Source organism: Botrytis fragariae (genome assembly GCF_013461495.1).
Source record: "Botrytis fragariae strain BVB16 chromosome Unknown tig00000045, whole genome shotgun sequence".
Classification (NCBI taxonomy): Eukaryota; Fungi; Ascomycota; class Leotiomycetes; order Helotiales; family Sclerotiniaceae; genus Botrytis; species Botrytis fragariae.
In genome coordinates this window covers 1,911,200-1,939,036 of record NW_023500991.1, presented here as the reverse complement: position 1 = coordinate 1,939,036, position 27,837 = coordinate 1,911,200, and the positions used below count along the sequence as shown (strand labels likewise).

Sequence of the window (27,837 nt, the reverse complement as noted above, 5' to 3'; positions counted from 1 at the left end):
CACTATCTCTTGGGTCGTGCAATAGAGTCTCTATCTTTTAGGGCCTTACGTTCGATAAATCTTCAATTACTCTAGAGTCATGACAACCCCCTTCTCGATCTCCGGAAAAGCTCCCCACCGGACGATAAGACCACACAAAAAATCACGTCGTGGATGTGGAAACTGTAAGTTGAGAAAAGTCAAGGTATGTTCAAGTTCTCGTCCCATCCCAAGCGAATATGTTTGACTGGTCGCCCGCAGTGTGATGAGGATAGACCAAAGTGTAAACGGTGTGCAGAATTCAATGTTCTCTGCAATTACGACAACCAAACTTCAGCACTTCAACTACTTGAGAAGTCTTTTACCTTTGAGACTCTTCAGCACAGACTTCCCTATTCATTAAACCAAACAATCCCGATCTTTATTAGTTCGCGGCTGAAAACTCCCGGAAAGATTGATGTATACGATTTGAGCGATCAAGAACATTTGGAGTTATTGAACAAGTTTCAAACGAGAACTGTTTACTCTATAACAACGAGCAGAAATCTTCAGATATATCAAAATGAGTTCATCAAGCTATCATGTCTGGTATGTTGAAACATAAAATTTCCACTGATCTTCTGCTGACCCACTACAGCATCCATACTTGATGCACGCTCTACTTACATTTACGCTAATGCATGACCGACACATCTCTATTGAGCACAGTATAAGAATGTCTCCTCGGGAAGCTTTTCATTGGTGTCAAAGTGTATCATTATTCAGCAGAAAATTGTCATCCGGATCAATTGAATCTTCATCAGAACGCGATGCTTTATGGGCAACTTCCGTTCTTCTTGGTATAATTACATTTTGCAATATCGAAGCAGCGGGTCCAGAAGAAGCTTGGCCTTTGAAAACACCTTCGTCTCTAGATTTGAATTGGTTAACGATGAGCTATGGGAAGTCTGAAATCTGGAAATTGGGTCTGGACCAAAATGCGAGCGCATTCAAGACATTGATGGCACCGTCTTTTGAAACCTCATCACAATTCTCACACATTCGTCTTGAGACATTGCCCCAAGCTCTCGTCACACTTCTGGATTTGTATCCCAGTTCCAAATCACATGATAACCCCTATCATCTTGCGGCATCTTTATTATCGGATATTATCGATCTTGATGATCCTATTACCGTAATTCTGAAGTTTTGGACCTTTGTCAGCAGTATGCATCCGCAGTACAAAAGACTACTCTTACAAAAAGAACCTCGCGCTCTCTTGTTGCAAGCTTATTGGTTTGGAAAAGTTTGTCAATTTCCACATTGGTGGATTTGGAGGCGTGTATCACTGGAGTGTCAGGCTATCTGCATATTTTTGGAAACTTTTCACAAAAATGAATTGGATATTCAGACACTTCTAGTCTACCCAAAGATGATCTCTGGGCTGACTTCTTACTGAATTCTCGGTGGAGGTGGCTTCACTAATCTATTTTTAGAGATTCTGAGAGTCATCCTGACTGTGTTTGTGACGCATAGATGTTGATGGTCATGTGCTACCACTTGTCGTATCAATTAATATACTTCAATCACCACGGTAGCATCTCTTCAACTTCACTGTCTTTTCCATTTGGACCGTCTTTTGTATTTCTCCAACAAAATTTTGCCATTTTCCTGTACACAGTATTATTTTCGTGTCAGGGCGCATCCAAAGCCACTCGATTTAGAATCCTGTTGTTCTTCTCGACTTACTTGCAGGGTACCAAGCAAGACTTTATGGATATTCGGTGTCAAGGGGAAACTTGCTATCTTGAATATTCTTTTGCCCACAATTTTGAGATTGAATATCAACGAATTGTCTCTAATTCGCATTTTTATGTCGATAACTACCTAATAACGACGAAGCGCAAAATCGTAAGGAGGCAGAGTATTCCAGAGCGCTCTTATTGCTCGTCGAATTCCATTCACTTCTAGCAATTTTTCTTCGATTCATACAATCGGTCGTCAATCGTTCGAAATAGATTCACTTGTCCCTATTTCCCCATGCGCTTTTCAAGATGAAGGCCGATATCTTTTATCTTCGCTAAGTGTAAGGGGGTCAAAGTCAATTTCTTCGGACAATACCACTATCATTTTTCTTCTCGAGGCACCTTGCTTTCTTTCTGTTGTTTTTTTGTTCTCTCTGACGTCTTATTGTTTCTCCTTTGTTTCCTCTTTGTTCTCTTATCTTTTATCCCTATAAAGCCTTACCCTCGACTAAAGTTAATATCATCACCAACATCACGCCATCACACCTGAAGACGCCAAAGCCCAAGCTATCAACAAGATTATTCTGTATCCATATTCAATTCGAGATCTTAGCAAACCTTGTCCGCAACAATGTGTTTCAATCCAGGCAAAGCTTCCAAGAGCAGCTGCAATAAATCAGTCATTTCTAACCCAGCTCCTGTTCTTCGACACGAAATTAATGGCTGGGTGTGCTGTTGTTGTGGCCTAGATAACGGCGGAGATTGTGTTTGGTGTGCGAGATGTACTCATTATACAGTCAATTGTGTTTCTTGCTTTTCCTATTAAGTAACCCTCCGTATTGGGCGCTTGAAATGGAGAGTTCGATGGTTACAATGACTGGCAGGTTCAGTGCAGGATCACTACACCAGCTGGTCTAATCAATTTTAGTCTAAACCAATTTAATAAAACTTGAAATATATGTGAGTTTTCGAATGATATATACTAAATTTCGTCTTCTTTTTGCCATGTGCCAATACCCCACACTTTTTCCTACCCACTCTCGAGCTACTTAGCATGAACCCCCCGCTATTTTGTACACAATAAAATAATCCGAGCCTAATACCTCCCCATAAATTATTACAACCACCAACTTCAAGGTTGGCGTGAACGTTGGTATAGCTTGGACCGAAGTGGAACCTAAAATCATGCCACACCTTTTAAGGTCCGGGTTGACGATTTGATTCTTTGACTCTAATGCTAATTTGTCTCCGCCCATCAACGAACGAACTGCATTTCTGCTTCTCATACGATTGATCGAACAAATGTACCGAGAATTGTACCGATTCGTTTCGGAAGATTATACAAATCCAGCTACAGTCAGCTTTGCATATGTTCAGACTTGGTCGGTCAAGAATGAGCAAATTAAGGTGACTGCTCAGTTTTCCATCACGTGTGGATACTTGAATACCTTGTCCCTATGTAACTGTTTGTACTATGTGAAGTGTACAGTCACGTCAAGGCGATGGCGATGACGATGATGCGGCGTAGCTTGATCTCGGCGTTTTTGAACACACAAATGAGATCTCACACTCTTAATCTTCGATCGCCCGATAAGCCTTACCGCCACTTTTGATTCTTTTGGACTAGATCAAATTACATGGAATCGTTGGAATAAGTTCCCCACAACGGCGATAAAATACAAGCGAAGGAATGAAGGATTAATCTGGTGAGATGAAGTGACAGGTGACATAGACGTCGTACGGTGAACCGTTTTCGAACACAAATGGCAATTTGGCTGGGGTATGGAGAAAATATGTGGAGATCTTGGAGAAGTTGGTTGGGGTTTTGACCTCCATGGGGTAGACAGATAAGACTTGGATTTGATGTGTCGATCTCTACCTCATTGAGTGATTTGACTTGAAGTAGTTTCGCAATTCGGTGGAGTATGCTTCCGCCCCCTTCGAGATGTCATCACACACATAAACGGAAACGGCGTCGTAGCCTCGTAGCGTTCTTCATCGCACAGCAGCGAAGGTAAGAACACACGCTGATCATCTTGACAAATTATCATTTCCGCCAAAAACTTTTAGAATCAAAACTTTCCCTCCACATCCCCAGATTACATGTCCTAGTTTAAGACCTCATTACTCGAGAGTCAATACGAGTCTTGGTCTTCGCGTTTTTTGGAATGACATGTTGATCTATTTCCTGAAATCCCGGCCAAGGAAGGCAATTTTTCTCGCTCTCACGTATCATCCTTGCATACACATGTATCTTGTACCGTGGGGTTGAGGTAAGCATCTGGGGGCTGACGGGCGGGGCGCGCGCCAAATCTTTGTGAAATCGCCCTAGCTCAGCCTAGTCAATGTAACATATTCCTTCATTGGCTCGTTGCATGCCGCTTTCCCCATTTCCTTGAAACTTACCTTGAAATCTCAAGCCCGATAGACTGAATAACTAAGGTGGTTTTCAAAGTCTTCTGCTCGGTCGTCCCGACCCTGGCTTGATGATCCTGTGCAAGGTCTTATAGCTAGCTGGGCAATTGGTCGACTGGAACATCTTTCTACCTAGTTCGAGCCTAGCATTATATGTCTATGGTGCATTCACATATATCCACGCGTATTTGTAGTGAAGTTTTTCTCCACAATAGCATGCAACAAGGGTGTAACCTGTGTACAGCTAGCTACAATTTTGAGATGGAGGGGGAAGTTGGATGATCCCAAATGCAACGGGCATTGGGATTATAAGGCTTATGGTTTCCACCGTTTCTTGGATTTTTCTCCCTCTTGCTTGTTTACTTCGCCCAGCTTTCTCCAAGTCTTTCTAATTGTCTTCTTCGTTCTCATCTTGCAAGATGGCGTCAACGAAGAATCAAGTTGATAATGTCGACACTGTCGAGCATGCTCATCCATCTACTCACGTCGATTTGAATAATAATATTACTGCTAAGTAAGTTGTGATTTGTCTACTGCTGAACTCCTGGGAAATTATAATTCTTACTAATGCCTTATCTATAGAATCCAAAATCCTTTAGCAGGTTTATCAGAAGATACCATCATTCGAGATGTAGGAGAATTTGCCCAAGCCAACGACCTCAACCATATCCTTCCTTTACTAGAAAAAGGTGCTTTGATAGCATCCGATCCAGAAAACTTTGAGAATGTAGGAAGATTGGATGAGGATGAGAAAGTGGCTTTAAGATATGAAGCGGCGCATAGATGGAGTCATCCAACGACGCTTTACTTGACAATTATTACCTGTTCTATTGGCGCAGCTGTTCAAGGTTGGGATCAGACGGGTAGTAATGGAGCAAATCTTTCATTTCCACTAGAATTCGGAATTGGCCAAGGAGATAACCCGGATTCTCCAAACCACGATCGTGATAATTGGCTTGTTGGTTTGGTTAATGCAGCTCCATATATTGGATCTGCTTTCTTGTGAGTTGAGATTGATTTTCGGTATAACAAATGAACATGACTGACGATTTATACAGTGGCTGTTGGATGAGTGATCCCTTCAATGCCTGGTTCGGACGTCGTGGTACCATTTTTATCGCAGCTATCATTTGTATTTTTACTCCCATCGGAGGAGCTTTCGCGAAGTCTTGGGAAACTCTTTTTGCCAGTCGTATAATTTTGGGACTTGGAATGGGTCTGAAAGGAAGCACAGTACCAATCTTTGCTGCGGAGAATAGTCCAGCTATGATTCGAGGAGCATTGGTTATGTCATGGCAAATGTGGACTGCTTTTGGTATTTTCTTAGGATTTGTTGCAGTGAGTATTGATTGACTCTTTAATAAAGTATCATCAGCTGACATCCATCCAGAACTTGGTCGTCATTGATACAGGCAAGATCGCATGGAGACTTCAAATCGGATCTGCCTTTATTCCAGCTCTGCCTCTCGCAGTCTTGATCTTTTTCTGCCCGGGTAAGTGAATTCAGTTTGTGAAATCGCTCAATTAGCTAATGATTGACCTAGAATCTCCAAGATGGTTGATGAAACGAGGAGAATACCAGAAGGCCTACAAGTCACTTTGCCGACTCCGCAAACACGATCTTTTTGCTGCTCGTGATCTCTACTTCATCGACTGCCAACTCAAAATCGAAGCAGCAATCGTCGGCAAAACCAACTACGTCAGTAGATTCATTCAATTGTTTACCATTCCGCGTGTACGAAGGGCGACTCTTGCATCTTTCACCGTAATGATTGCTCAACAAATGTGTGGTATCAACATCATTGCATTCTATTCTTCGACCATTTTCAGACAGGCAGGTGCCTCCGAAAAGAATGCTTTGATTGCTAGTTTTGGATTCGGATTGGTCAATTTCGTATTTGCGTAAGTCCTTTCTCTCTCCTAATTTCATCGAGTGTTCTGCCCACTATTTGAACTACTACACCAAGATACTAATAACATTCATCTAGCTGGCCAGCCATTTGGACCATTGACACCTTTGGCCGACGTTCTCTACTTCTTTTCACCTTCCCACAAATGGCATGGTCTCTCCTCGTCGCTGGTCTATGCTTCCTCATCCCTGAAGGTTCCACTGCGCATCTTGGACTCATCGCTACCTTTATCTACATATTTGCTGCCTTTTATTCACCAGGAGAAGGACCCGTTCCTTTCACTTACTCAGCCGAGGTTTTCCCATTATCACACAGAGAAGTTGGAATGGGTTGGGCAGTGGCAACATGTCTATTCTGGGCAGCCGTTCTATCGATTTCTTTCCCCAAGATTTTGGAAAGCTTCCATCCCGTCGGAGCATTTTCCTTCTACGCGTAAGCATTCCCCCTATTTCCTCAAACTACACAATCAACTAACACAAAAACTAGCGGGCTCAATGTCCTCGCATTCTTCATGATCTTCCTCTTCGTCCCCGAGACCAAACAACGTACCCTCGAAGAACTAGACTACATTTTCGCCATCCCCACCCGTACATTCATGAAGTATCAAATCACCAAAACCCTTCCGTACTGGATTCAACGATATGTATTTTTCAACAAGAACGCGGTGCTAGAGCCACTTTATCGTTTTGACGAGACGGCAGACTATAGAGCGCCCGATACGAAACTCACAGGACACCCGGAACAGATTGAGAAGGTGGAGAGGAGTAGCGAGGGAGAGAGCGCGGAGATTACAACGGGAGAGAAAATTTAATGATGTTAATGGGGAAAGGGAATGAAGGGATGGGATTGGTAGATGTGATGTCTTCTACAGGATTAGAAAGATAATAATGAAGGGTAGAGATATACAAATATTCAAAGCTGCATCTATATAACTCAATTCCCGCCTGCCTGCTTGATTCTGTGATATTTATGGTGCAAGGTGATTTATTTAGCTCATACTAATCGACGAGATCATGTTGATTCGAAAAGAGCCTGCAATTGATTTCCATAACATCATTTCCTCGTCAGCAAACAAACTATGTCTCCTATCTCTACCATCTCTCCCCCTATTAACAGAGCCATTTTATCGAAAAATCAAGCATCAAATTGAAACATCATATCACGAGTCCGCTCAATACATGAATACACTGACACATTTTTGAAATCTCTCCTTCATTACTGCTACCAGAGCAACTAACTAATTCGCATTGTTTCGTTTTCATAAACGCATAATGCATGTGTCATATGCTTGATTATTCATTTGTTTACCGATCCCCCCACAAAACATCACAACTCGAACGCCCATATGTACCGCCAAAATGCAAATCGACCGCCCGAAATGGGAAAAAAAGAAAGACCATGTGATGAACCATTTTTTCCGCAGCCAAACCATGTCCTGAGATAAAGAAACATTGATCCTTGAACCCTCTTCAACCAGTCTCAGTCTCAACATCTGGTTGTCTACCACTCAAACTCGTCTTGTTCTTCATTCTCCTTGCCGCAAACTTCATCTCATCCTTTGCGAAAACCAAATTCCTCATTGGCTTCCACTGCATAAGTCCCCTCTGCTTTCTATGCAAACCTTTTGAATTCTCCTTATAATTCTCATACTGTTTGATCGGATTACTGGAATGGCTTGACCCGTTGTTTCCATCCGTCCCGCCATCCTCAATTGTTGATCTAGTCGTAGCATCATTCAAGCCTAAATCCGATTCCGCATCAGAGTCTGAGTCGGAAGATGTAGACGTAGTATTCGTGTCCTCGCTCATATTTTCATTGAGATTTGCTTCAACACATCCACCCTCTCCTCGTGGTTTTCGTACCATGCTAGCCTCATAATCAGCATCCTGATACTTCTGTCCCAAACCACCTTTGTTGACGTACTGTGCAGGATCCTGACCAAAAGCTCCACTCCAATCTGTTCCATCTTGATCTAACCACTTAGCCTTTTCATTTTCATCGGCTTGACTGAGAACATCTCTTCCTTGGGTCAAAGACTGATCGTGAAGTTGTTGAACCACTGGTGGGATTTCTTTCGTTACAATCTTACCACGTACACCTTCAGAATGACATGCTTCCCAAGTTTCTTGAGTTTCTCGAGAGTCATTGTCGGTGACAAACTTTTCGTGATCTTGATCCATACCAGCTTTGAATCTCCCCGAAAATCTGAGGCGCCCGATCTCTTCGATTTCCATATCTGGAATTTCGCGGAAGGTTTCCTCTGTGATGTAATTCTGAGTAAGTCTCATGCCCTTGTCAGTTTTCCAGATTGGAATATCAATTTCTTCCGCCTTGTTATCCTCCAATTTGTGGAGCCAGATTACTGCATAGGCATCTGCTCCACGCTTACCGGTGACGTGGAATTCGAATACTATTGGTGAACGATAACGATATTTGACTGGAAGTCGAATGTTATTTTTTCCATCTTTCTTGGCAAGATCCCAGTATACACCATCACCTTCTTCACTCTTTCGGCATTGTGTACGGTTAATCTTTCCTACACTTCCTCCAGTTCGAAGCTTCAGTTTGGAGTTGTTGGCATAGCCAGTAGCCGAAATCCTATCAGATGTAAATTCAAATGTTCCTACATCCCAACCCAATTGTTGTGGTGGTAGTCTGGTTTCGACACTTCTGAAAAGAACGGAGATTCTGACGCGACCAAAGCCAATTCCACCATCCAGAGGATACCATCTTGTAACTTGAGAACTTGTTTGTAATAGATCCGACAACTTCAAAGGAACAACTCCAAGAATTGGGTCGTGTTGTCTCATGCGTTGATCTCGAACTGTAATGGTAATAATTGCTGATCTCCAATCACGGATGAAACGTTCAGTACCTGCATTGAATATAGGCTTTGAGCTAACAACTTTGGAGCGTGTACGATATACCTGACAAAGGTTAGTTATGGTAAATCAAAATTGGAAACAATACTTACCAATTCATCATTGTATAGAATCGTACAGTAACTGCTTGGCAACTTCTTATTTTCCTCTTCCTTGTTTTCACCTGCATCCACTGCTGGTTCAAATTCCCTCCCCTTGCGTTTGCCATCACTGCCTTTGACATTTTGCAATTCAAGGTTAACAATTTGATGAACGATAACACTGCACACACCACTTGGCCACAATGGATCAGGTGGAGTATGAACTGCAGCATCTTCTTCAGGAGTATCAAGACTTCCTTTTGGATCTTGCAATTCTTCCCTGTCTTGCAATTCCTTGGGAAGATTAATATCTTTTCCGTGGCTTCTCATTGCCGGTCTGAATTGTGGTTTGCCAAAGTATCCAACTTCCCAATGAAGTTCACCAGGCATAGAACTATCAGAATCCATACCACGAAGTTTAGAAACTTGTGGATACATCTTTCCTGGGTGTTGAATCATCTTTTGCATGGAAAGCTCGACTTTACCAACAACATCATCAGAAGTCGATCGATCAGAATCCCAGAGTTCCATTGAAAGTTGTTCATCAGCTTTGATGAGATCAGGAGTGACGAGCAGAGCACACGTCTCTTCCCAAATTGGGTTGAGATTATCTTGAATGACTCGAGTGCAGTACATTGGCTTTCCGTACTTGGAGAAGCTGACAGTGATGTAAGGATCACTTCCACCACCATCACTTCCACGTCGATCTTGTTTACTGAGACCAGTAGCTTTATGAATTCGGATCCAGAGAACGCCGAGTGCTTCAACATCCTTTTGAATATCGTCACCTTTCAGTAATTTGGCCATATCTAAAGTCATAGATTTCGGAGCGACATATTCATTAGCAGCAGCACCAATGGCGTAATTTACGAAATTGGAGATAAGAGGAAGATTAAGGATGTTAATACCAGTTTCGATCATTGGTACACATCCAGCTTGAACCTTGGGAAGGCCCATCAACGTGAATGTTAGTGCCTTCAAGAATGGAGGCTCTGGTGAAAGTTGAAGACGTAATCGAACGGTTCCTACTAGACCTTGCAATTCAACAAAAATCGGTAGAGGACTGCATTGATTAGTAACTACACACTGTGGAAGGAAATAACAACTTACACTCCGAAAAGTCCTTTCATACCAAGATAGAATACCAGTTGCATGTGCATATTTTTCGCCTTCTCGGAAGTCCCACCTCCTGAAGGTTGAGCATGATATGCGAAAGAGCATTCCAAATTGTAATAATCTCCACCTTCTTCATCTGCAGCCAATTCTTGAGGATCCTTGTTCTTTTCATTTTGTCGATGGATATCATCCTTCATTTCTTGAACATGACCATCAGGAAGGGCTCGCAAACTCAAAATTCGGAAAGGGTTTGTTCCCTGGTTGATTTCTGCGACTCGGACGTTTTCAATGATACCAGGTACTGAAGCTTGCATAACATCTTCAAGAGTATCTGCAACAGACGCAAATAGATCGGGGTCAATGAGTCCCCACATAACGCCCAAGAGAGAATTCATCCATTCGACGGATTCCGGAATTAAATTTGCGGTTGCCTGAGCATATTAGCTTGGAGACTCAATTGTGAGATGTATATACCAACCATTTGACCCCTTTGTCTTTCACTCTCCCATTCCATAGCTCGGCCGGATCTTATAACTTCCTTTACCCAAAGAAATACGCCCGATGAAACGCATGCTCCTAAAGGAATAAGACCATATAGAGCTCCCCCAAATAATTTTCCTAAAACCACAATGCCCAAGAATATTCCAACGACAAGTAGCGTTGATCGTTTCTCCAAAGATTCATACATTGGTTCATAGCTGACCGAGGGTGTAGGGTGGAACAAGATATTCGTCTTTTCTCCATGGATTGGAACATCGGAAGTGCTTCCAGGTTCTACTGGATCTGGTGGCGCGGTAATATCTTGATTCTTTCTATATTCTTCCCCGGATTGGGTAGCTTCTGTCTTGACTGGTGTAGACTTGTTAAGATTTGCATTTGGAACGGAAAGCTGTTACCACCAATGTTAGTCATGTATCAAAATCTGGAAGGCTGGCAGATGTAGCATACCTGTGGGTTATCAACCGCCTTCATGAAATCTGCATTGACATCCTCAATCTCCACATCTTTCCCAGTTGTTGGATCGGTAACGATCTTCCTCGTTCCTTCAACTCCATGTGGTTGTCCTTGTGTATGATCTGTCGCATCTCCTTGAACGCGTGATTGCAACTGTTCATCTATTTTTGCATCTCTGTCTCTCTTATCTGAATCTAAACTCTCCACGAATCGTTGAATGTTCGGAATTGGATTGGAGCCAGAGTAATGTGCCCCCGGACCTTTCTTATGATCGTTTGACATCTTGATGAAAATGGATGATTTCTATTGAATTGAGGTCGAATGTAGAGGCGGGAGGGGAAGCGGGGAAAGTGTCTGCGGGATGGGTTCCTGATCGACCAAAACAGCACACCAAAATGCCGTTTCTGATCAACAAAAGTTTCAATTGAAGATGTTCTTACTGCCTTCTGACTGCCTTGACAGCAACTTTGTTATGTTGAATTGTAATAGAAAGAATTGGGTATTGATTATGAATGAGCATGAATATGATGAGGGAAGGAAAGAAGACAACAGAAGCTCACAAGTCACTACCTAGGTAGCCATGGCAAAAATAATTGTTTGGAATTGATGTGGAATTGCATAACAAGGAAAATTGGCTAGGTCGGTAGGAAGTGATGTCATATTCAGGTAGCTTGAGAGCTTCACTGGAGACATTCTTCAGCCAAGCGTCAGCCACGCAACCACAAAGCGGGATTGTGTTTATGTACAATGTAGAATTTCTTGATTTTATCTCTGGAATGAGAAGATGTTATGGAACACGGTTGGTTGCTCTCTATGTTATTAGCAGTGATTGAGGCTCACAATTGCGACGATGAAGCTCGAGAATTCTTTGGTCGGGGAAAGTTCTCCGAACTGATGATCTACCTACAGCTTGTCAGCTTACCTAAGCACACACATTTGCTTGACAGGGCCAAGATGAGGGGCTCCTGCCTTCACACTTCATACATGGAAAACACACGGTAAAATGCGTGTCCTCTTTTGGATATTTGGCCTCAACCAAGATTCGGGTTGAGAAATCAATCGAGAGTATCCAAAAGCCCTTCTTTTCTTTATATTATTTGCAATCGACATCAAAGTCTTCCAATGTGTATGACAGATTCAATTGAGTTTACCCATTTCACCTACCCATGCAGCTATGTGGAGGTAGCTTCGACCTATAAATATCTACCCAGGCACGATCCTTCTCCCTGGTTGGCCTGCTATGTGTCTGATCATTTGTGACCAATGGAATATCTTGGAAGTTGGAACTATGGAGGTGGCTATCCATCTCTAGGGGAACATCCACCACATATTGACACTGACACTGATTGTGTCCTAGTATAGAATATCGGCACCAATATCGAAATCGACATCAGCCATATAAGACAACGACATCTATTATCTCTTACGACGCATTTATCAATCCTTTGACATGAGGCATACTCGGTTCATCAATTGCTGGAAATGTTCCCACGGCAACCTAGATAATTCTCCTCTCACGATCAATGAAGATGGTATGATAATTGATAACCAATTTTGTGACGCCAATGCGGAAGTGGTGGACCTCAAAAACAGTATTATCGCTCCTGGCTTTATTGAATTGCAAATAAACGGTGCTTTGGGTTTTCATTTTGCAAATTATGTCGGTCCTACCAGTTATCATGACGGCGTACAAAAGTTATCGCAATATCTCCCAAGCACAGGAGTAACTGCGTTCTACCCCACAGTACCTACTGTCCGACCTGATGTTTTTCATAATGTCCTACCATTTCTGAAACCATCTAATTCATCTACTGGGGCCAGCGTATTGGGTGCACACGTTGAAGGACCCTTCCTTGCTCCGAGTAAGAAAGGTGCCCACAATGCCGGAAATCTGCTCGTTCCCGAAACTTCGACTCTTGAAGATGTCTATGGAAAACACAATCTCTTAAATGCGATTCGAATTGTAACAATGGCTCCAGAGCTACCAGGGGCATTGAAGCATATCCAAAAACTGAGAGAGGAGTACACCATTACGGTGAGTATGGGACATAGTGCGGCCACTTATGAGCAAGGATTGCAGGGTATGGACGCCGGTGCATCTCTATTGACTCACACCTTTAATGCTATGAATCCTTTGCATCACAGAGAGCCAGGTCTAGTTGGTAAGTTCAACTAAAGTTCAAGGGATTCCAATAGCTCGGTGTGCAGTTTAGCGATCAGAGGCTCTCAATGTTTGACAACAATTTAATTCCCAAACTTGATCTGGTGTTTTCAATCATTTAAGAAATCCAATTTAATCCAGATATTGAGAATTTCTGATCGTTAGACTACAGTTGAGACTGAAGTACACCCTGGACTGAACTAGGCTGAAAATTGACGCTAAATATTCATAGGTCTTATATCTAGTCCAGAAGCTGGAAAGCGACGGAAACCGTCATTCTCATTGATCGCCGATTCTATTCAGTGAGTAAAATATCTCACATTTACTTGAAGCTGGATCGAGATATGTGATGGTTTAGATCTGTCGTCTTTAAATTTTCTTTACTGCGTCAACTGTTTACTTCTTCATCGGGATAGTGGCAGCAAGATTTACGGCTAGGCTTGAAATTCTGGAACTTCCCACCCTACCTCTTCCCCTATCACTCTTTTCTTCCTTTCTCCCACTATCCCAATCATTTTTCTTTTTCTCTCCTGTGGCCCGCTTTCATGCTGACAACTAAAAGCCTTCATCCATCAATTGTCTCCATGGCCTACCACGCTTCTCCACATAAGGCTATCTTAGTAACTGATTCCGTCGAACTTTCCGGTCTTCCAGATGGTATTTATCCTGGGCATTCCCAGATCCCGCATCCACAGCTCAAAGTAGGGAACAAAGTGACTATAGCTGGAACTGAAACCCTTGTTGGTACTTGTATTCCACTGGATCAGTGCGTCAGGAATCTGATGGAATGGGCAAACATAGCAATCGAGAAGGCCGTAATGACAGTCACTGAGAACGTAGCAGCTACGATGGGTTTGGTGGATAGAGGTGGCCTAGGATCCAGCTGCAGAGGGGATTTTGTGGTGATGGATAAACAAGGGTATGTAAAAGAGACTTGGGTGCTAGGAAAGAAGATTTGGAGCAGCAGTTGAAAGTTCATAGCTCGAAGACTCAATACACATAGACCCTAGAGTGCTTTCAAAGTCCTCATACAAATCATTTCTTTCCCGTCGATAACTTTTTAGACTTCTTTCAAACATCTTCTAAGCCGGAACTTTCCCCCAATAGTAAGTGTCAACCATCGGACTTTGTAACATTTGCAAGTAAGTTTGATGGCTGGTGAACGATTGATCTCATTCGGTCAACCACAATTTCTTCAATTCTTGGTATAAACACTTCGTTGAAAAGAACAATTATCTTAAAAGTCTTTCTTGTTCGCGGAAATAGTTTCGTTTGTGATGAGCGCCAACCCTTAAGCTTTAACAGCCTATATTTTGCCGATTACTCAGCATAATGGTACTAATCACACCCTTTGCAACCCAATTTCCAAGGAAACATCAAATGGGGAAAAAGAATGAAAACAGAACCTTAATTCAGCCGTTAAGACTCAACAGCGACAATATCCAGCGCAACAACAAACCCAATCTAGACACATTGATCTGAGAGCCCACAAATACTCACTGTACCTTTACAACTCAAGCAATTAATCGTATATTCTCGACAGATTTTGCGGGTTCCAAACTTCTAAACACCCACTTCTTCCGCGAACAGACATCTTGTCAAAATTAATGCGATGAAATTTCAGGGGGTTCTTACCATCCGAAGATATCAGCCACTTATATTCTTGTGAAATGTCACTCATTTTGAATCGAGCTAGGTATACTGAGAGATACATGGGCATTGTAATGCATGGAGAGCACTGCCAATTTTCTCCCAGATATGAAACATTTTTCTATGCGACATCTTTATCAAAATCAAGAAGATTCTTGTTGCACTGGGAGAATGTCATTCTTGTACCATTAGTTACTTTTGTCAGAATGATATACTGTCAATATAAGGTTAAGCATCGAGAGAGGCAGCCGAGTCCTCTCTCATAACGGCAAGGAGAAGTTTGAGATTCTTTAGTGGAGCATCCCATCAGCCCATGTGGATTCCGGCAATTCATAGGGATGACGAGTCTGATCGCTTGGCAATTAAGGACATGCGACGACAACCCCGCTCTCCTCCAATTATACGTCAGAGTTTTGGGGGGTTATGCTTAAATGTTCAAGAGGTAAGCGAAACTAGATTTGTTCTATAACATTGGCCTGTGAAATTTCATGTGGAAATTTGTAAAAGCATACGACGCATTGGATGGTAAATTTACTTTACGCTGGACCTGCTTCCGCGGATACAGGGGATTGTTGGGGCTAGAACTAGTGTTCCTTTGCGATTTGGTCCTCAGTATTGCGTAGAGAAAGACTCTGTTGATTAGGCCTCATTCACGTCTCAAGCTATATGACCTTGTTATGGCATTCGTGTGATGATATTTTTGGTATAGAATATTGCAAGCTGCTTATTTTTTTCGTGGAGTAGGTTGAAAGCTGAATTGGATTTTGATTGAAGTTTGAATACTAGATACCCCAAAGGGCTCGAAGCATCATTAGCCCCCTTCCCTAATCAGTTTTAGGACGGCAAATCGTAGTGGTACTTGACAAGCTTATAGTTAAGCCTCTTTCTACGGAGAATACTTGCGCGTCCTACCGTTATGACCAGGTTGGGGACCAAGGATTGATATTTGTTATACAGTCATATTCATTGGTTCCTCGAGGAATTGTACTCCATCATGAGAACTTACGACATTATTGATGGGGAATGCTAACAAGCTAGAAGAACACGGTGAACGGTGCACGTTATAGGAAGTGGCTTGGACCAATAATGAATGAGATGTTTCGAAACAAATGGATTGACATCAACCATGAAGCTTACGAAATTCATTGCGAAGACAGCAAGGTCCTTATATTTGCCAAGACTGAATGGTCCATTGACCTCGCTGGTGATAGTGGATATCAGTGACATTCATGGTGACGACTTGCTAACATGATGGCGGTGTTGATGAATGGAGAATACATTGTAGGAATTATAGTTTCAAAATAAACAATCAACACTTTCAAGAACATAAATAGGTTCTCAACGTCTGTCTTTCTTATCACCATCATCCTTCTCATCTTCACTTCCACTTCACTCTTCAAATCTGAACTCAAAGCACTCTTTGGATTTATATTCTTAAACATTCAATATGGTTCAAATCTCTAAACTTGCCATTGCTCTTTCGGCAGCTTGCCTTGCACCTGTCATTGCTCATCCTGGAGAACACCACGATCGCCATGCTATCAAGCGAGAAATCATTGCTCGTGATCAAATGGCTTCCGCTGCCAAAAGATCTCTTGATTCTTGCTCTGGATCCTTGAAGCATCGTCAACTAAACGCACGATCCGTTGCTCGTCGTGCAGAAGCTGCTCGTTTTCTCCGTGCCAAGCGCGATATCAAGACCTGTGAGTAGCACCTACCGATTCCTAGGATTTCAATTCACTCGAAAGATTGTAGCATGCGACATCTTCACAGAAACATCAATACTAATATAAATCTACAGTGCCCAAGAAGTTCCGTCGTGATCTCGCCACCCTTGAAGTCTACGAAGCTATCAATCACAATCAAACCGGTGTTCTCGACTACAGCGTCAATACCCCAGAATCCACCATCTTTGCCGCCAACACCTCTTGCATCTTGACTCCTGCCAATACCGATGGTCCTTACTACGTTCTTGGCGAAACGATCCGCCAAGACGTCACCGAAGGACAAGCTGGTGTTCCTCTCCATCTTGAGGTTCAATACATCGACATCACAACATGCGAGCCCGTTCCCGAGGTGTACGTCGATATCTGGAACTGCAACGCCACTGGTGTCTACGGTGGTATCAATGTTACTGGAAACGTTGCCGATGGAGGTTACGATTCTACCTTCTTGAGAGGTATCCAAGCTACCGATTCCGACGGAGTCGCTACCTTCGATACTATCTTCCCAGGTCATTATGATGGGCGTGCTACACACACCCATCTTCTCGCTCACTCTAACGTTACTGTTCTTGCAAACAACACTATCCAAGGAGGAGCCGTTACCCACATTGGTCAACTCTTCTGGAACGAGGTTCTCCGCAGCGCAGTCGAAGCCACATACCCATACAACACCAATACTCAAGCTGTTACCACCAATGCTGATGACATGTGGTCCATCGTCCAAGCCGAGAACGATTTCGATCCTTTCCCAGAATTTATGTATTTGAGCGATGATATTACCGATGGATTATTGGCCTGGATTCAAATCGGTATCAATACCACTGCAGATTGGTCTGATGATGATTACTATAGTGTCGCAGCTACTATCCAAGCTGATGGCGGACATGCTAGCACTTCTAGCTTCTCCGGCGGTGGAGGTGACGGTGGTGAGGGTGGTGCTGGCAACGGTACAGCTCCAGGAAATGGAACTGCCCCACCTTCTTAAGGAAATTGCAGGTTTGAAGTTTACTGTTACTGTTTGTGTAAATAAGAGTTCAAGTAACTGCAGAGCTACTGCTGTTGGCTCACCGCATGTTAGATTATTCGTTTCAAATATACCTTTTTGGCCTACCTTGGCATTTATCAAACATAGTTATTTAATCGTGTTTAAAGTGATGATTTGGTGACGATTTTATGATTATTACGGCGAGAACCGAAGTTCACTCCAGCCTAAATGTCGAGGGTCTTTGATCTGACAAATCAGGAAAACACTCGACTTTGAGATTGAGCCCCTTCATCGAGATTTTTTTTGGCGAGGCTAAGGAACACTCATTTGACCACGCAACTCGGTTTTTGTTTTAAAGCTTCATCCAAAGTACTTTTGATTCGAATATATTGAGGTAAGATTTTCTTTTTCTCTCTTTTTCGAGGTAAGTAATATTCCAAACAAATCTCTATTCTCCTTGTTGTCAATTAATTGAAAATAGTGAAAAATAACTTGACATTCACTCACTCCAAACCGAACCATTTTTCAATCCTATGAATTTCCCACATTTATACTCTATCTCGCCAAACACACCTCAGTAATATTCTACATTTCTTTGCTTCAGAAAGTCGTTGTCTTACTATTAGCTGTTGATCCTTTCCTTTGCCCAGTAAACCAATGTTTATTGTTTATATGTGCCGATCTTTATTTCACTGTGGCTGAGGGTGACGCGAGTGGCTGCATTTTAACCACCATCTTGAACTCAACTTCAGACAAGTAACCTCGATCGTGTTCAAACCAAAACTTCACAAGCTTAAAGGATATCATGAAACTCACTAGTACACACCAAGCTCTCTTGCTCGCGATATCTTCCCTTTCGGCTCTCACCGCCGCCACATCCACAAGCCTCATCGGCCCAGCATCTACATGCTACACATCTCCACTTCCCACCCTATGTCCCTCGCTTTCTAACGTCACACGCTCTATCCCCTAGGGCACCCCTTCATTCCTCCTTCCAAATGGCACACTCTGCTGCGATTCTCTTACCCAAATACGCGCCGGTATTGACGACATAGACACGCAGCTCCTCAGCCTCCTAGCCCAAAGAGCGGCATATGTAAGAGAAGCGACGAGATTCAAAGCGACTTTGGATACGGTGGATGTGCCGAGTAGAGATCAGGAGGTTATTGAAGGTGCGGTTGCCAAGGCTGGTGAGACAGTACCGAGGTTGCCGGAAGTGATTGCGAGAAGTGTTTTCGAGGCGATTATTAATGGAAGTGTGCCGTTTGAGGAATGTGTTTGGGGGAGTTTTGAAGGGCTGGTATAGGAGTGGTGTGGGTGTGTGTGCGGATGCCAAATTGAATGGAGATTGGAGTGGAGACGAATCTAGACGCACAAAAGTCGGATTCGTAAACCAAATATTCCGACATTTCTATTTTTGAATGAGATTCGTGTGGAGAGCTTGCTATATCTGTGACATATGTCATACCTATGATATAAAGTTTTCGGATGTAGATACTAGAATCCTTGAAGTGGATGAGCTGTGGGATTCAGCAGGTTGTAATTGGCCGGGGAGGGTAGGGCCCCATGGACTTTAAATTTCCAATACCAATTGCTTCGCGGTACTAATCAAGAGTTGTATCAAAGCTGAATTATTCCAGAGAAATTGAACAATACCAAGACAAGTCCAAAATGTTGAGTGAACAGACGCTAAAATTCAATGGCCAGGACCTCGATATGTACGGTCATTATCTCCACTATCTACAAGCCTCTAAAGCCCATACTTTCTCGTATGTATCCAAAAATATATTTATAGCAATAATCTTGAGTTTAGAGACTTCTACAGAAGACAACTTCAACGAGTTCAAGAATATAATGGCATGTACTTTGCCAAACAGGATCAAGGTGGGATTAGACGCGATGCAAACATATGCCAGCAGTATATGCTACAGACCCAAGAGCTATGTCAAAGATCATGCGTACCATCTTGAGAACTGTTCCATCGATTCGATTCGAAACGATGGTTTCTATTGTGTACAAGAAGACCATAGAACGAGTCTGTGATGAAGAGAAGCTCATCACATCACGTGATGTACTCGCGTCTGAAGTTTTTGGCTACGGCGTTCATATTTTTGAACGACACGATGTTTAAGAACATCTAGAAGGCCTGCGTCTTCGATCCAACCATGAAGCAAAATAGCATCACTTTACTAGACTCGTTATATCAAAGCAGATACCTTGCTGAAGACTGATGAATGCCCGGGGCTTCTACTCAATGACGATCAACAAGCGCTCTGTCTAACTTCAGTCGTACGGCGATATGATCTGGTATCTTCGCTTGGACCTTCTCCTCACTCTCCAGTACGTGTTTAAGAAATAAGCTCTGAATTCGGCTTCCAATACAGACAATACAAGGCTACTTAGTTTTGTACAATTATGTATTTGCACATCGCTCAAAATATCAGGGATGTTCACAATGAAGGAGCAGGCCAGTGGAATGCATGTATTATTGACTATGTAGATTAATCGTACTAAGGTTAAATCTAACTACGAAGTGGAAGTGATATATGCACAGTAGCTTAGAGCACGTGCCACAACTTCCAACAAGGGATTCAAAAATACATGTATAATGCAAAAGTCCACGCTTAAACTTCGTTGGTGGAAACCTTTTCAGAGAGTATGACGTACTTTCTTGTAACACATAATGATACTATAGCCATTGTATTCAGCTTCAATATAGCTCTGATAGTAAGCTTGCGGACTTTTGGGTCTGGAGCTTTGGTTATCTTCGGTTGACAGTTAGGAACAGTTTGAGGAAATTCACTGGAGATAGCTCCAATGAGTGTGATTCAAGTGAATCAAGAAAAATATTCAGATGAGTTTTCTGGGCCCACATGTTGATTGGATAATCCTTACTCACCGTTGAAAGACTCTTGTACATAAAGCTCATAGTTCTTGATTAAGTCTCTTTTTCCTCAGGTTAGTAATTAGCTTTTGAGCGATAGTTCGTTGATGAATTGTTGGAGAGATTCGTGGAGGCTTGGTTTAATAACCCAGAAGACCTCTCTGGTAGTTCGTTATACACTTGCTTTCTAAATACTGTACCAAGAACTTTTCACTAAGTACAATTTTAGACAGGCCATTTATCAGCTGTGATATGCTTATCTTAGGTCAATCATTAATGTATTGAGTACTGGAATCACTTGCGCTTATGCATTTTTAATCTGAACAAACTTGTTGCATCGCTAGAGCGGCTCGACCTTCAAGTTCGATCGATCAACGAAGACCACATCACTTGATGGGTTCCATGATAGCAGATTTGCTATTTGAATCAGCACATCGTCACAACTAACATACAAACATGTTTTTTGTTCAAGGCTGACTAAGAAAATATAAATAGTAACCCCATAACATGACAGAGATAAGGCAGAATAAAATGTATAAATTCAAGAAACAGAATCTCACAGAAGTGTGCTCTTTCTTTTGGCATATTTACTCAGAGATATAACACAGCATGAAGTACACACCTACACGAAACGCAATTTAACAGAAATTGATTACATGTTGTGAATTCCAATCCAGACATGAAGATACAAATGATGGAAAAGAGATTCTTAAAGGAATCTAGTAATCATCGTCAAGAGTGGGAGCAACAAATTTCACCAAGCATCTTTGAAAAATCAACAATGCTCGGATGAGAGTATGAGCGTAAGTACGCCCCATATTCGGAGTCTGCCCTTCAAGGAGGGTTGATCTCTTGAGGGAGCTGGCCTCAGCATAGTAAAGAGTGCACGAGTACCTGCCATTTGGATGGCGCAGATATATAAGAAAGAGTCGTTGCTCACCACGCCTTTCACCTTTCAAAGTCACATTCATCGTATTTTTGGTATTTTTGGTATTCAATTGATCTGTTTGATCTGTTTGTCCCACTAGTCTTTCCTAAAATACATTGCTACATTCAAGTATTTGTTTCACTTTATTATCTCCTGACAGCTTTGTCCGAGGTCAGGAATTGAGAGCAGCTTGGTTCTTCGTAGTCATTCGAGATTTTTCATATAATAAATGTCATTCGACATTCATGGCTATGTGAAGCTGACGGTATGATATCACGAAACTAATCCTTAAAGAACCTTGTGGCTTCAGCTAGCCACTATTTAGTTCTCAATATCATCGTCGCTGTTCTCATCCGTGATACCCTCGTCTTCCTCGGGTTCCTCATCTTCATCCTCCTCGCTGGCCTCTTCATCGACATCTTGGCTGTGTGCAAAGCCACTATCCCTATTGTCATTGTCATCATCGCTGTCCGATGATTCGTTGCCCGGATACTCTTCTCGGCGATCAAGGGTGCCAGCTTCAACCATGATCTGCAACTTTAGACCCTCCCATACATCCTTGTTCTGGTAGAGCCAGATTGGAAGATTGGAGACCTTCCTTGCTATGTTTCCCTCAAATTTTGCTTGAGCATCTGCAATTATTTGGTCTGCATATGCTTCTGTGACCTTTTTAAAGGTTGGCATAGCCTTGTAATTAATTTGAATCCTGCGCCGCTTCTCTTGCAACATATCCAGATTGACATCTGCTTCTGTCCATTCAACGAGCCTTAGTTGGTGGTTCTTATCAACGTCGCGCTTCGTTGTATAGATAATTGTTTCTCTAAAACTCAAGCTCCAATTATCAATATTGCTGAGTCTATAGTAGACCGCCCAAGGACTGTAGATGGCGGATTCGTGGGAACAGTCACTCACTGCAAAATTGGCAACTTTCGTGGCTTGCATGACGTTGCACATGGTGATGAAGGCCTCATCACTCCAATCTCCTTCAATTATCGGACAAATACGATCAACCCGTGGATTGAACCAAAGATTCTTGAGTGGCTTTAGTGGTCCGATATAGCCTCCAATATGCGCAAGGGAAGCTACGTTGTATCGCTGGTTGCGATGTTGGTCTATGAACCACTGTCGGGATTGTCGGCAAACACGCAGTGCTATCGAATATGGCTCATTACTCCATAGTTCAAAGCTTTCTCCCACTTTCTTACATCTGACTGTAACATTCCGTGGCTCTATGATATCTGTGTAACTCCAAATAAGGTTCAATATTTCGTTTGGAAGATGAATGGGTGCCTTCCTAGAGATATCGGAGGCACGAAGTGGTGCAGATTGATTGCTAACCTGATATTGTGCATTAAGATTTTTGATTTCCATGTCGATCTCACCGGATGAGTCCACCAGTTCATTGATTGATGATTTTGAGTTCTCCATTGTTGCGTTAGGTATCTACAGTTCAAAAGCAAGCTGGAATTTGAAGTTAATAGTCGAGAAGGTGACGTGGAAAGTTGTTCGTTGTAAAATTTTATCAAAATAGTATTGAGAGATGAGATTTATTAACGGAAGTCTTGAAGTGTCCAGTATGATATTTTCAAAGAGGGATAATCTAGCCTTTATAAACTGCTAACAGTGATTCCGAAACGTGTTTAGGTTGTTCATTCGGTAGCGCGACAGCGCGAGGTGTCCACGCTATCGCGCTATTCGCGTGGACCACGAGGTAAAAATCGCCGTATCTGGAAATATCTTGATATTATACTTATTATTTACAGTATAAGAAAAGCTCTTTCTTTGTTCTCTCCCTCCTGTCAAAGGCTCTAAGTTCTCTTGTACTGCTTCGCTTAGCTTTTGAATTCACTTGGTAATTTAGTGTTCACGTAAACTGACTTCCTTTTTAAGAGGAGAGGAGGGGGGATGATTTTGGTTCTGTATTCGGGAGTGAAGATAGCAAAGATAGATTAGTGTCATTGAGCAGTTGATTATCATGACCAGAAGAAGTCTTAACTTTTTATTGTAGCTAAACTGATTTCAAATTTCATTTTTCACGTTTTTGATAGTCTCGCAATTCTTATTCGACCTGCACTCTATACTTTTGTCTCTAAGGGTTTGGGGAAACCATGACTTGTTTAGCCGTTTGAACTCAAGCTGCTTCTCCTCGGCTCATACTTAGCAAACGGAGAATTTTGGCACATCCTATTCATGTACTTTTAGATATATAGTAGACGGTATATAATCAAGAGTATTTTACCTCACAATGAGCAGTATATCAATCATATTTCTAATATCTCTTGTTAGTTGGTTTTGTGTATCTACTCTAAATAGTTTCTTGTTGTCGCGTTCTACTCTCCTCTTCTTCCATTTTGCGGTGATAGCCATGGTGCGTTTGTCTCAAACCTATGATACAACTAACTTAGCTTCAGCTGTATTTCGGATAGAAGATGAAATTGAAAGCGGTGCATGATAAATTTCAAACATTCTAGGTCACCATGAAAAATAGATTTTTTAGACAGATCCTGACTTTGATGGACTATGGAATTTTAATTGAAGATGTAGGTAAGCCCTGTAGTTAGGAGACTATATTTTTCTGCAATGGGTTACGCAACGAATTTAAAGAAATCTTATATGAATGTTGTTTTAAAGTCACTATCTTGCCTCCTCTTTATTATCAGTGTCATAGTCATCATTGTTCTCGTCTTCGATGCCCTCATTTGGCTCTGGCTCTGGCTCCTCATCTTCGTCACTCTATCCACCGCCATCTGCACAACTTTCATCTTCTCCAATCTCAGGATCAAGAGATCCAACCTCTACCATCATTTTTAACTCTAGATTTGCCTTGGCTGTCTTTTCGAGCAACCAGGTTGGAATTCCTTCAACCATTGTCTTTCTCTCACCATTATGCTCAGCCTCTTCATCAGCCACGTCTTGAGCATCTTTCAGGGCAGTTGTTTTCTTCAACATTGGTCTGGCATGATGCATTTGATTGCTCCTAGCCTTGCTTTGGTATATGTTTAGAGTAATTCTGCTGGCGTCATATGGCACAAACTTTGGTCTACAATGCTTGTTGAAGCTTCGTTTCGTTGTGTAAATCATGATATCTTTGAAGCTTGAACTCCAATTCTCGATGTTCGACATGGTGTAGAAGGTCCCCCATAGGCTCCTGCGAGCATCTTCGGCATGGGACGTTCCGACCCAGTCCAGTATCTGCCATCTCTCAGATCTTTTCGAACAACTCTTGTGGGATGCTTTCCATGGTCGTTCCATTAGATCTCGTTTTTCCTTGAGATGAAGAAGGCGCAGAAACAATTTGAGTTGAGCTCTGGGACATGGTGGTTGATATTGATCTTGATTCTGGTTGCTGATTGATAGAAGAGAGGTAATCGATAGAAGGAAGATTCAATATCGAAGTGATCTGAGAAGGATAGTTTAATGGAGTTTTATGTCTTATAGATATCGAAATTGTCCTGTTAAGATCTCGTGGGAAAATTCAAGTACGAGTTAGATTTGAGGGAGAATATATTCTAGCAAGAGGGTTTCAGCGTCTCTGAGAACTACTTAAGCATTTTTCGCTCATCAAGACCGCGAAGTGTGGATACGCGAACAAAGGAATGGAGATAATACGCCGTATTACAAGGGGACACGAGGTTATATTCATTATATACGTGCGCCAGATTGAGAATTCCGATTCCTGAGAATTAAGCGAGACGTTTCCTATACCTGCGCAATTCGTTTCCCCGCATCACATCTTACCGTAGTATGTAGAGATACTCAATAACTTCATCTCCTACAAACAGAACCTACTACGTGATATGAGTCTTGACGGTAACTTCGAGCCTTTCAAATCAATATATATTTCTGATACCGTGACATATCTTTGAAATTTCTGTTGGGGCCTAAGCTAGAGATAATGGACTGGCGCAGTCGCTATTGTGCACTATCTATTCCGCATGGTAAGATGTAGTGCCAACATATGAATTATTCACTTCTCGTGAAGTTGATTCTGTGTAAATAAGCTCGACCGTACGTCATGTGATATATATATGTTCCGTTATTTCAGGATTAGTTTCTTAAAATCCTGTCAATACACAAACTCCTTCGAAAAACACATTTGTTATTGAACTTTCATTTCTCAATAATACCTCCTTTAAGGAAGATGAGAAACCAATGGGAACCCATGAAACATTTAGGACGAGCGCGACCAGCAGCCCAACACCCTCTACCAGATATTACCTCTGATGCGACGCCAGCACTTGAAGCTTCTACAAACTTGACGGAATCAACTCCAACTTCGATACAGAATTTTGGATACGATAGTTTACTAAACGCGACCGGGCCAACTTTGGGCGCTAATTACCCCGTCCAATTTTCATCAGTTCCGCCAAATGGGCACGCCTTAGCTCCCATCTCCTCTCGACGAGTAGTGCTAGATGAAATCACACTTTTCAGAACCTTTCCGAGAGAGATCCAACTGATGATCTGGGAACAGGCCGTCGATATAAATCCGCGAAATGTTCCAGTTGGAATCATGCCACAATTAGGGCCAGGAGGATTCAAGTTCGGAACCGATATTCCTATTCCAGAAGGTTTTATGGCGTGTAAAGATTATTACGAGGCAGCCAAGAAACGCTACAGTCTATTGGATGGCCGCCTGAAGGCTAACGATATGACCATGGTGCAACATCTTCCATCTAACTTCTGGTTCAATTCCGCGATCGATAGATTCTGCCCCGTTCAGGAGTGGAGTCCTCACAACTTTGAAATTGGTCTCAAGCTTTTCTTTCAAATACTCCAAGTTTCGAAAATTGCGATTAATGACTACGCGGCCGATGATGCTCACCATAATGGCGAGACATGGCAAAAACTTTTTCACAAGGAAGGAATCTCGAATTGGAGCCCATACGTCAAAGATATATTCTACTATATCACGTTTCAACGTTTGAACACAGATATAGAACTCTCCTTCGTACCTAACAACAGACCATCAGACGACCCAGGTAGATTCTATTTCCAGAGATTTGTTCATGCCTACAAGCATTGGACCCAGATACTCGATGCTAAAAAGGGATACAAAGGGCTGGCCCACCTTCAGGCAGACCAGATGTGGCAAGATGAAGTGGCCGAAAGAGAGGGTAATCCTAGAGTAAAGCTCACTGATGTTCCTCAATGGCTATTTGATGTCGAGAGTGATTGGTCAGTTGCACAACCCAGGTTGATGATCGAGACACAGACCTTTACAGCTCATAAGCACTCAAGTCTCAGGATTGCTATGCCACAATGGTGATAGTTACCGATACAGTGGCTTTGGATGGACCTTTTCGGTGTTGATGCTGTTAGATAATTTGAATCGGTGTTACGTGATAGAATTGAGTTCTGAAAATTGTATTTTTCATACGCGGCTGGTTATACATTATTCTGTAGATCTATCGGTACGGATATAGCCTGGGGGTATTTGGTTGAAAAACATAGCAGCGCATGACGTATAACATGGAAATTCGTGCGGGAAAGTCCCAAGGAGGGAGTACTTCCAAGTTAGCGTTGAGCAATCACAATGATAAGGACAAATTCAAGGATTTTCTGGTCCGAGAGTTGCATTAGTGATAGATTAATCCTAGAAAATCGTACAAATAATGATAATTGAGAATTCCGATCAAACTACGAAAATGACTTGACTATGTATCCGTTGAAATTTTACATCGACTATAATAAATTTAACACTGGTAAAGTTGGGTTATTTCCTGTTTTTCTGCGGGTATTGGATAGATCTAAACAGAATTTTCTTGAGGGATATACTTGAATCTTGCTTTTAGTCTCTAGAGCTATATGTTCATGTACTCCGCTTCCTAGGCGATGAAAAGGTGCTTATCGTCTGTTAGAAGTAAAGGTAAAGAATTTTAAAAGAATTATATATTGAGTACAATATATATGAAAGGGGTTATAAATAGCGATCAAATATTTCAATCAGGAGAAGTTAAGAGACTTCTCGGTTGAGATATGGGTTGCAAAATGTGTGTTATTTCCTCGGCTTAAAATCATTCTTTGCAATTGGAACTACACATCCCACACAAGCAGGTTTCTACGTGAACTTTTGTACGAGTGACTCAATACCAACATGTGATTTGATCTCTGAGTCTATTCTGTTTTACATCTATATGAATGCAAAAAACGCGAGCTCTACCGCTCAGTTATCTTTTGGAGACTTACCGATTGTCTTGATCACCAGGCTTCAATACAATATTATTGGATGAAGAGAAAACTTGGTCTGCCAGTTTTAATCAGGCATATTAATTCTCATGTTTGTGGGTTGTCACTACTTGGTGCATTTATCCACAATTCCAATATAGAAACTACTATCAAACATTTAAAATTATTGTTTTTTTTATCGATTCAAAATACCACAAATGCGTGAGGTCTTCAGGATGCCACAATTTTGACTGTTTTCACCCCTCACTTAATATTA

The 27,837-nt window shown here is 42.0% G+C and overlaps 9 protein-coding genes across 9 annotated transcripts; 6 read left to right on the top strand and 3 right to left on the bottom strand.

The window, feature by feature from the left end:
* Window positions 1–79: 79 nt before the first annotated feature.
* Bfra_003788 (putative transcription factor cys6 protein) lies at window positions 80–1,417 on the top strand (the record flags this gene model as incomplete). Its single annotated transcript, XM_037334193.1, is given in 3 exon segments — window positions 80–184; window positions 196–567; window positions 617–1,417. The coding sequence occupies 3 exon segments, from the start codon at window positions 80–82 to the stop codon at window positions 1,415–1,417; spliced, it is 1,278 nt and encodes a 425-aa protein (XP_037194280.1).
* A 3,120-nt stretch (window positions 1,418–4,537) lies between these two features.
* On the top strand, window positions 4,538–6,839 carry Bfra_003787 (putative galactose-proton symporter protein; the record flags this gene model as incomplete). The annotated part of the gene is made up of 7 exons (XM_037334192.1): window positions 4,538–4,632; window positions 4,701–5,120; window positions 5,177–5,456; window positions 5,509–5,611; window positions 5,663–6,020; window positions 6,107–6,460; window positions 6,515–6,839. 7 exons carry the CDS (start codon window positions 4,538–4,540, stop codon window positions 6,837–6,839), a joined length of 1,935 nt encoding a protein of 644 aa, XP_037194279.1.
* A 658-nt stretch (window positions 6,840–7,497) lies between these two features.
* On the bottom strand, window positions 7,498–11,342 carry Bfra_003786 (putative meiotically up-regulated protein; the record flags this gene model as incomplete). Its single annotated transcript, XM_037334191.1, has 5 exons — window positions 7,498–8,955; window positions 9,003–10,053; window positions 10,101–10,537; window positions 10,585–10,995; window positions 11,055–11,342. 5 exons carry the CDS (start codon window positions 11,340–11,342, stop codon window positions 7,498–7,500), a joined length of 3,645 nt encoding a protein of 1,214 aa, XP_037194278.1.
* Window positions 11,343–12,510: 1,168 nt separating this feature from the next.
* On the top strand, window positions 12,511–14,192 carry Bfra_003785 (putative n-acetylglucosamine-6-phosphate deacetylase protein; the record flags this gene model as incomplete). The annotated part of the gene is made up of 3 exons (XM_037334190.1): window positions 12,511–13,222; window positions 13,454–13,523; window positions 13,784–14,192. The coding sequence occupies 3 exons, from the start codon at window positions 12,511–12,513 to the stop codon at window positions 14,190–14,192; spliced, it is 1,191 nt and encodes a 396-aa protein (XP_037194277.1).
* Window positions 14,193–16,318: 2,126 nt separating this feature from the next.
* Window positions 16,319–17,580, top strand: Bfra_003784 (putative gpi anchored protein; the record flags this gene model as incomplete). Its single annotated transcript, XM_037334189.1, has 2 exons — window positions 16,319–16,574; window positions 16,673–17,580. 2 exons carry the CDS (start codon window positions 16,319–16,321, stop codon window positions 17,578–17,580), a joined length of 1,164 nt encoding a protein of 387 aa, XP_037194276.1.
* Window positions 17,581–19,434: 1,854 nt separating this feature from the next.
* On the top strand, window positions 19,435–19,711 carry Bfra_003783 (uncharacterized protein; the record flags this gene model as incomplete). The annotated part of the gene is given in 2 exon segments (XM_037334188.1): window positions 19,435–19,498; window positions 19,512–19,711. The coding sequence occupies 2 exon segments, from the start codon at window positions 19,435–19,437 to the stop codon at window positions 19,709–19,711; spliced, it is 264 nt and encodes an 87-aa protein (XP_037194275.1).
* A 2,002-nt stretch (window positions 19,712–21,713) lies between these two features.
* On the bottom strand, window positions 21,714–22,820 carry Bfra_003782sb (uncharacterized protein; the record flags this gene model as incomplete). Its single annotated transcript, XM_037334187.1, has 1 exon — window positions 21,714–22,820. One exon carries the CDS (start codon window positions 22,818–22,820, stop codon window positions 21,714–21,716), a length of 1,107 nt encoding a protein of 368 aa, XP_037194274.1.
* Window positions 22,821–24,125: 1,305 nt separating this feature from the next.
* Window positions 24,126–24,644, bottom strand: Bfra_003782sa (uncharacterized protein; the record flags this gene model as incomplete). The annotated part of the gene is made up of 1 exon (XM_037334186.1): window positions 24,126–24,644. The coding sequence occupies one exon, from the start codon at window positions 24,642–24,644 to the stop codon at window positions 24,126–24,128; it is 519 nt and encodes a 172-aa protein (XP_037194273.1).
* Window positions 24,645–25,533: 889 nt separating this feature from the next.
* Bfra_003781 (uncharacterized protein) lies at window positions 25,534–26,661 on the top strand (the record flags this gene model as incomplete). The annotated part of the gene is made up of 1 exon (XM_037334185.1): window positions 25,534–26,661. One exon carries the CDS (start codon window positions 25,534–25,536, stop codon window positions 26,659–26,661), a length of 1,128 nt encoding a protein of 375 aa, XP_037194272.1.
* Window positions 26,662–27,837: the final 1,176 nt, after the last annotated feature.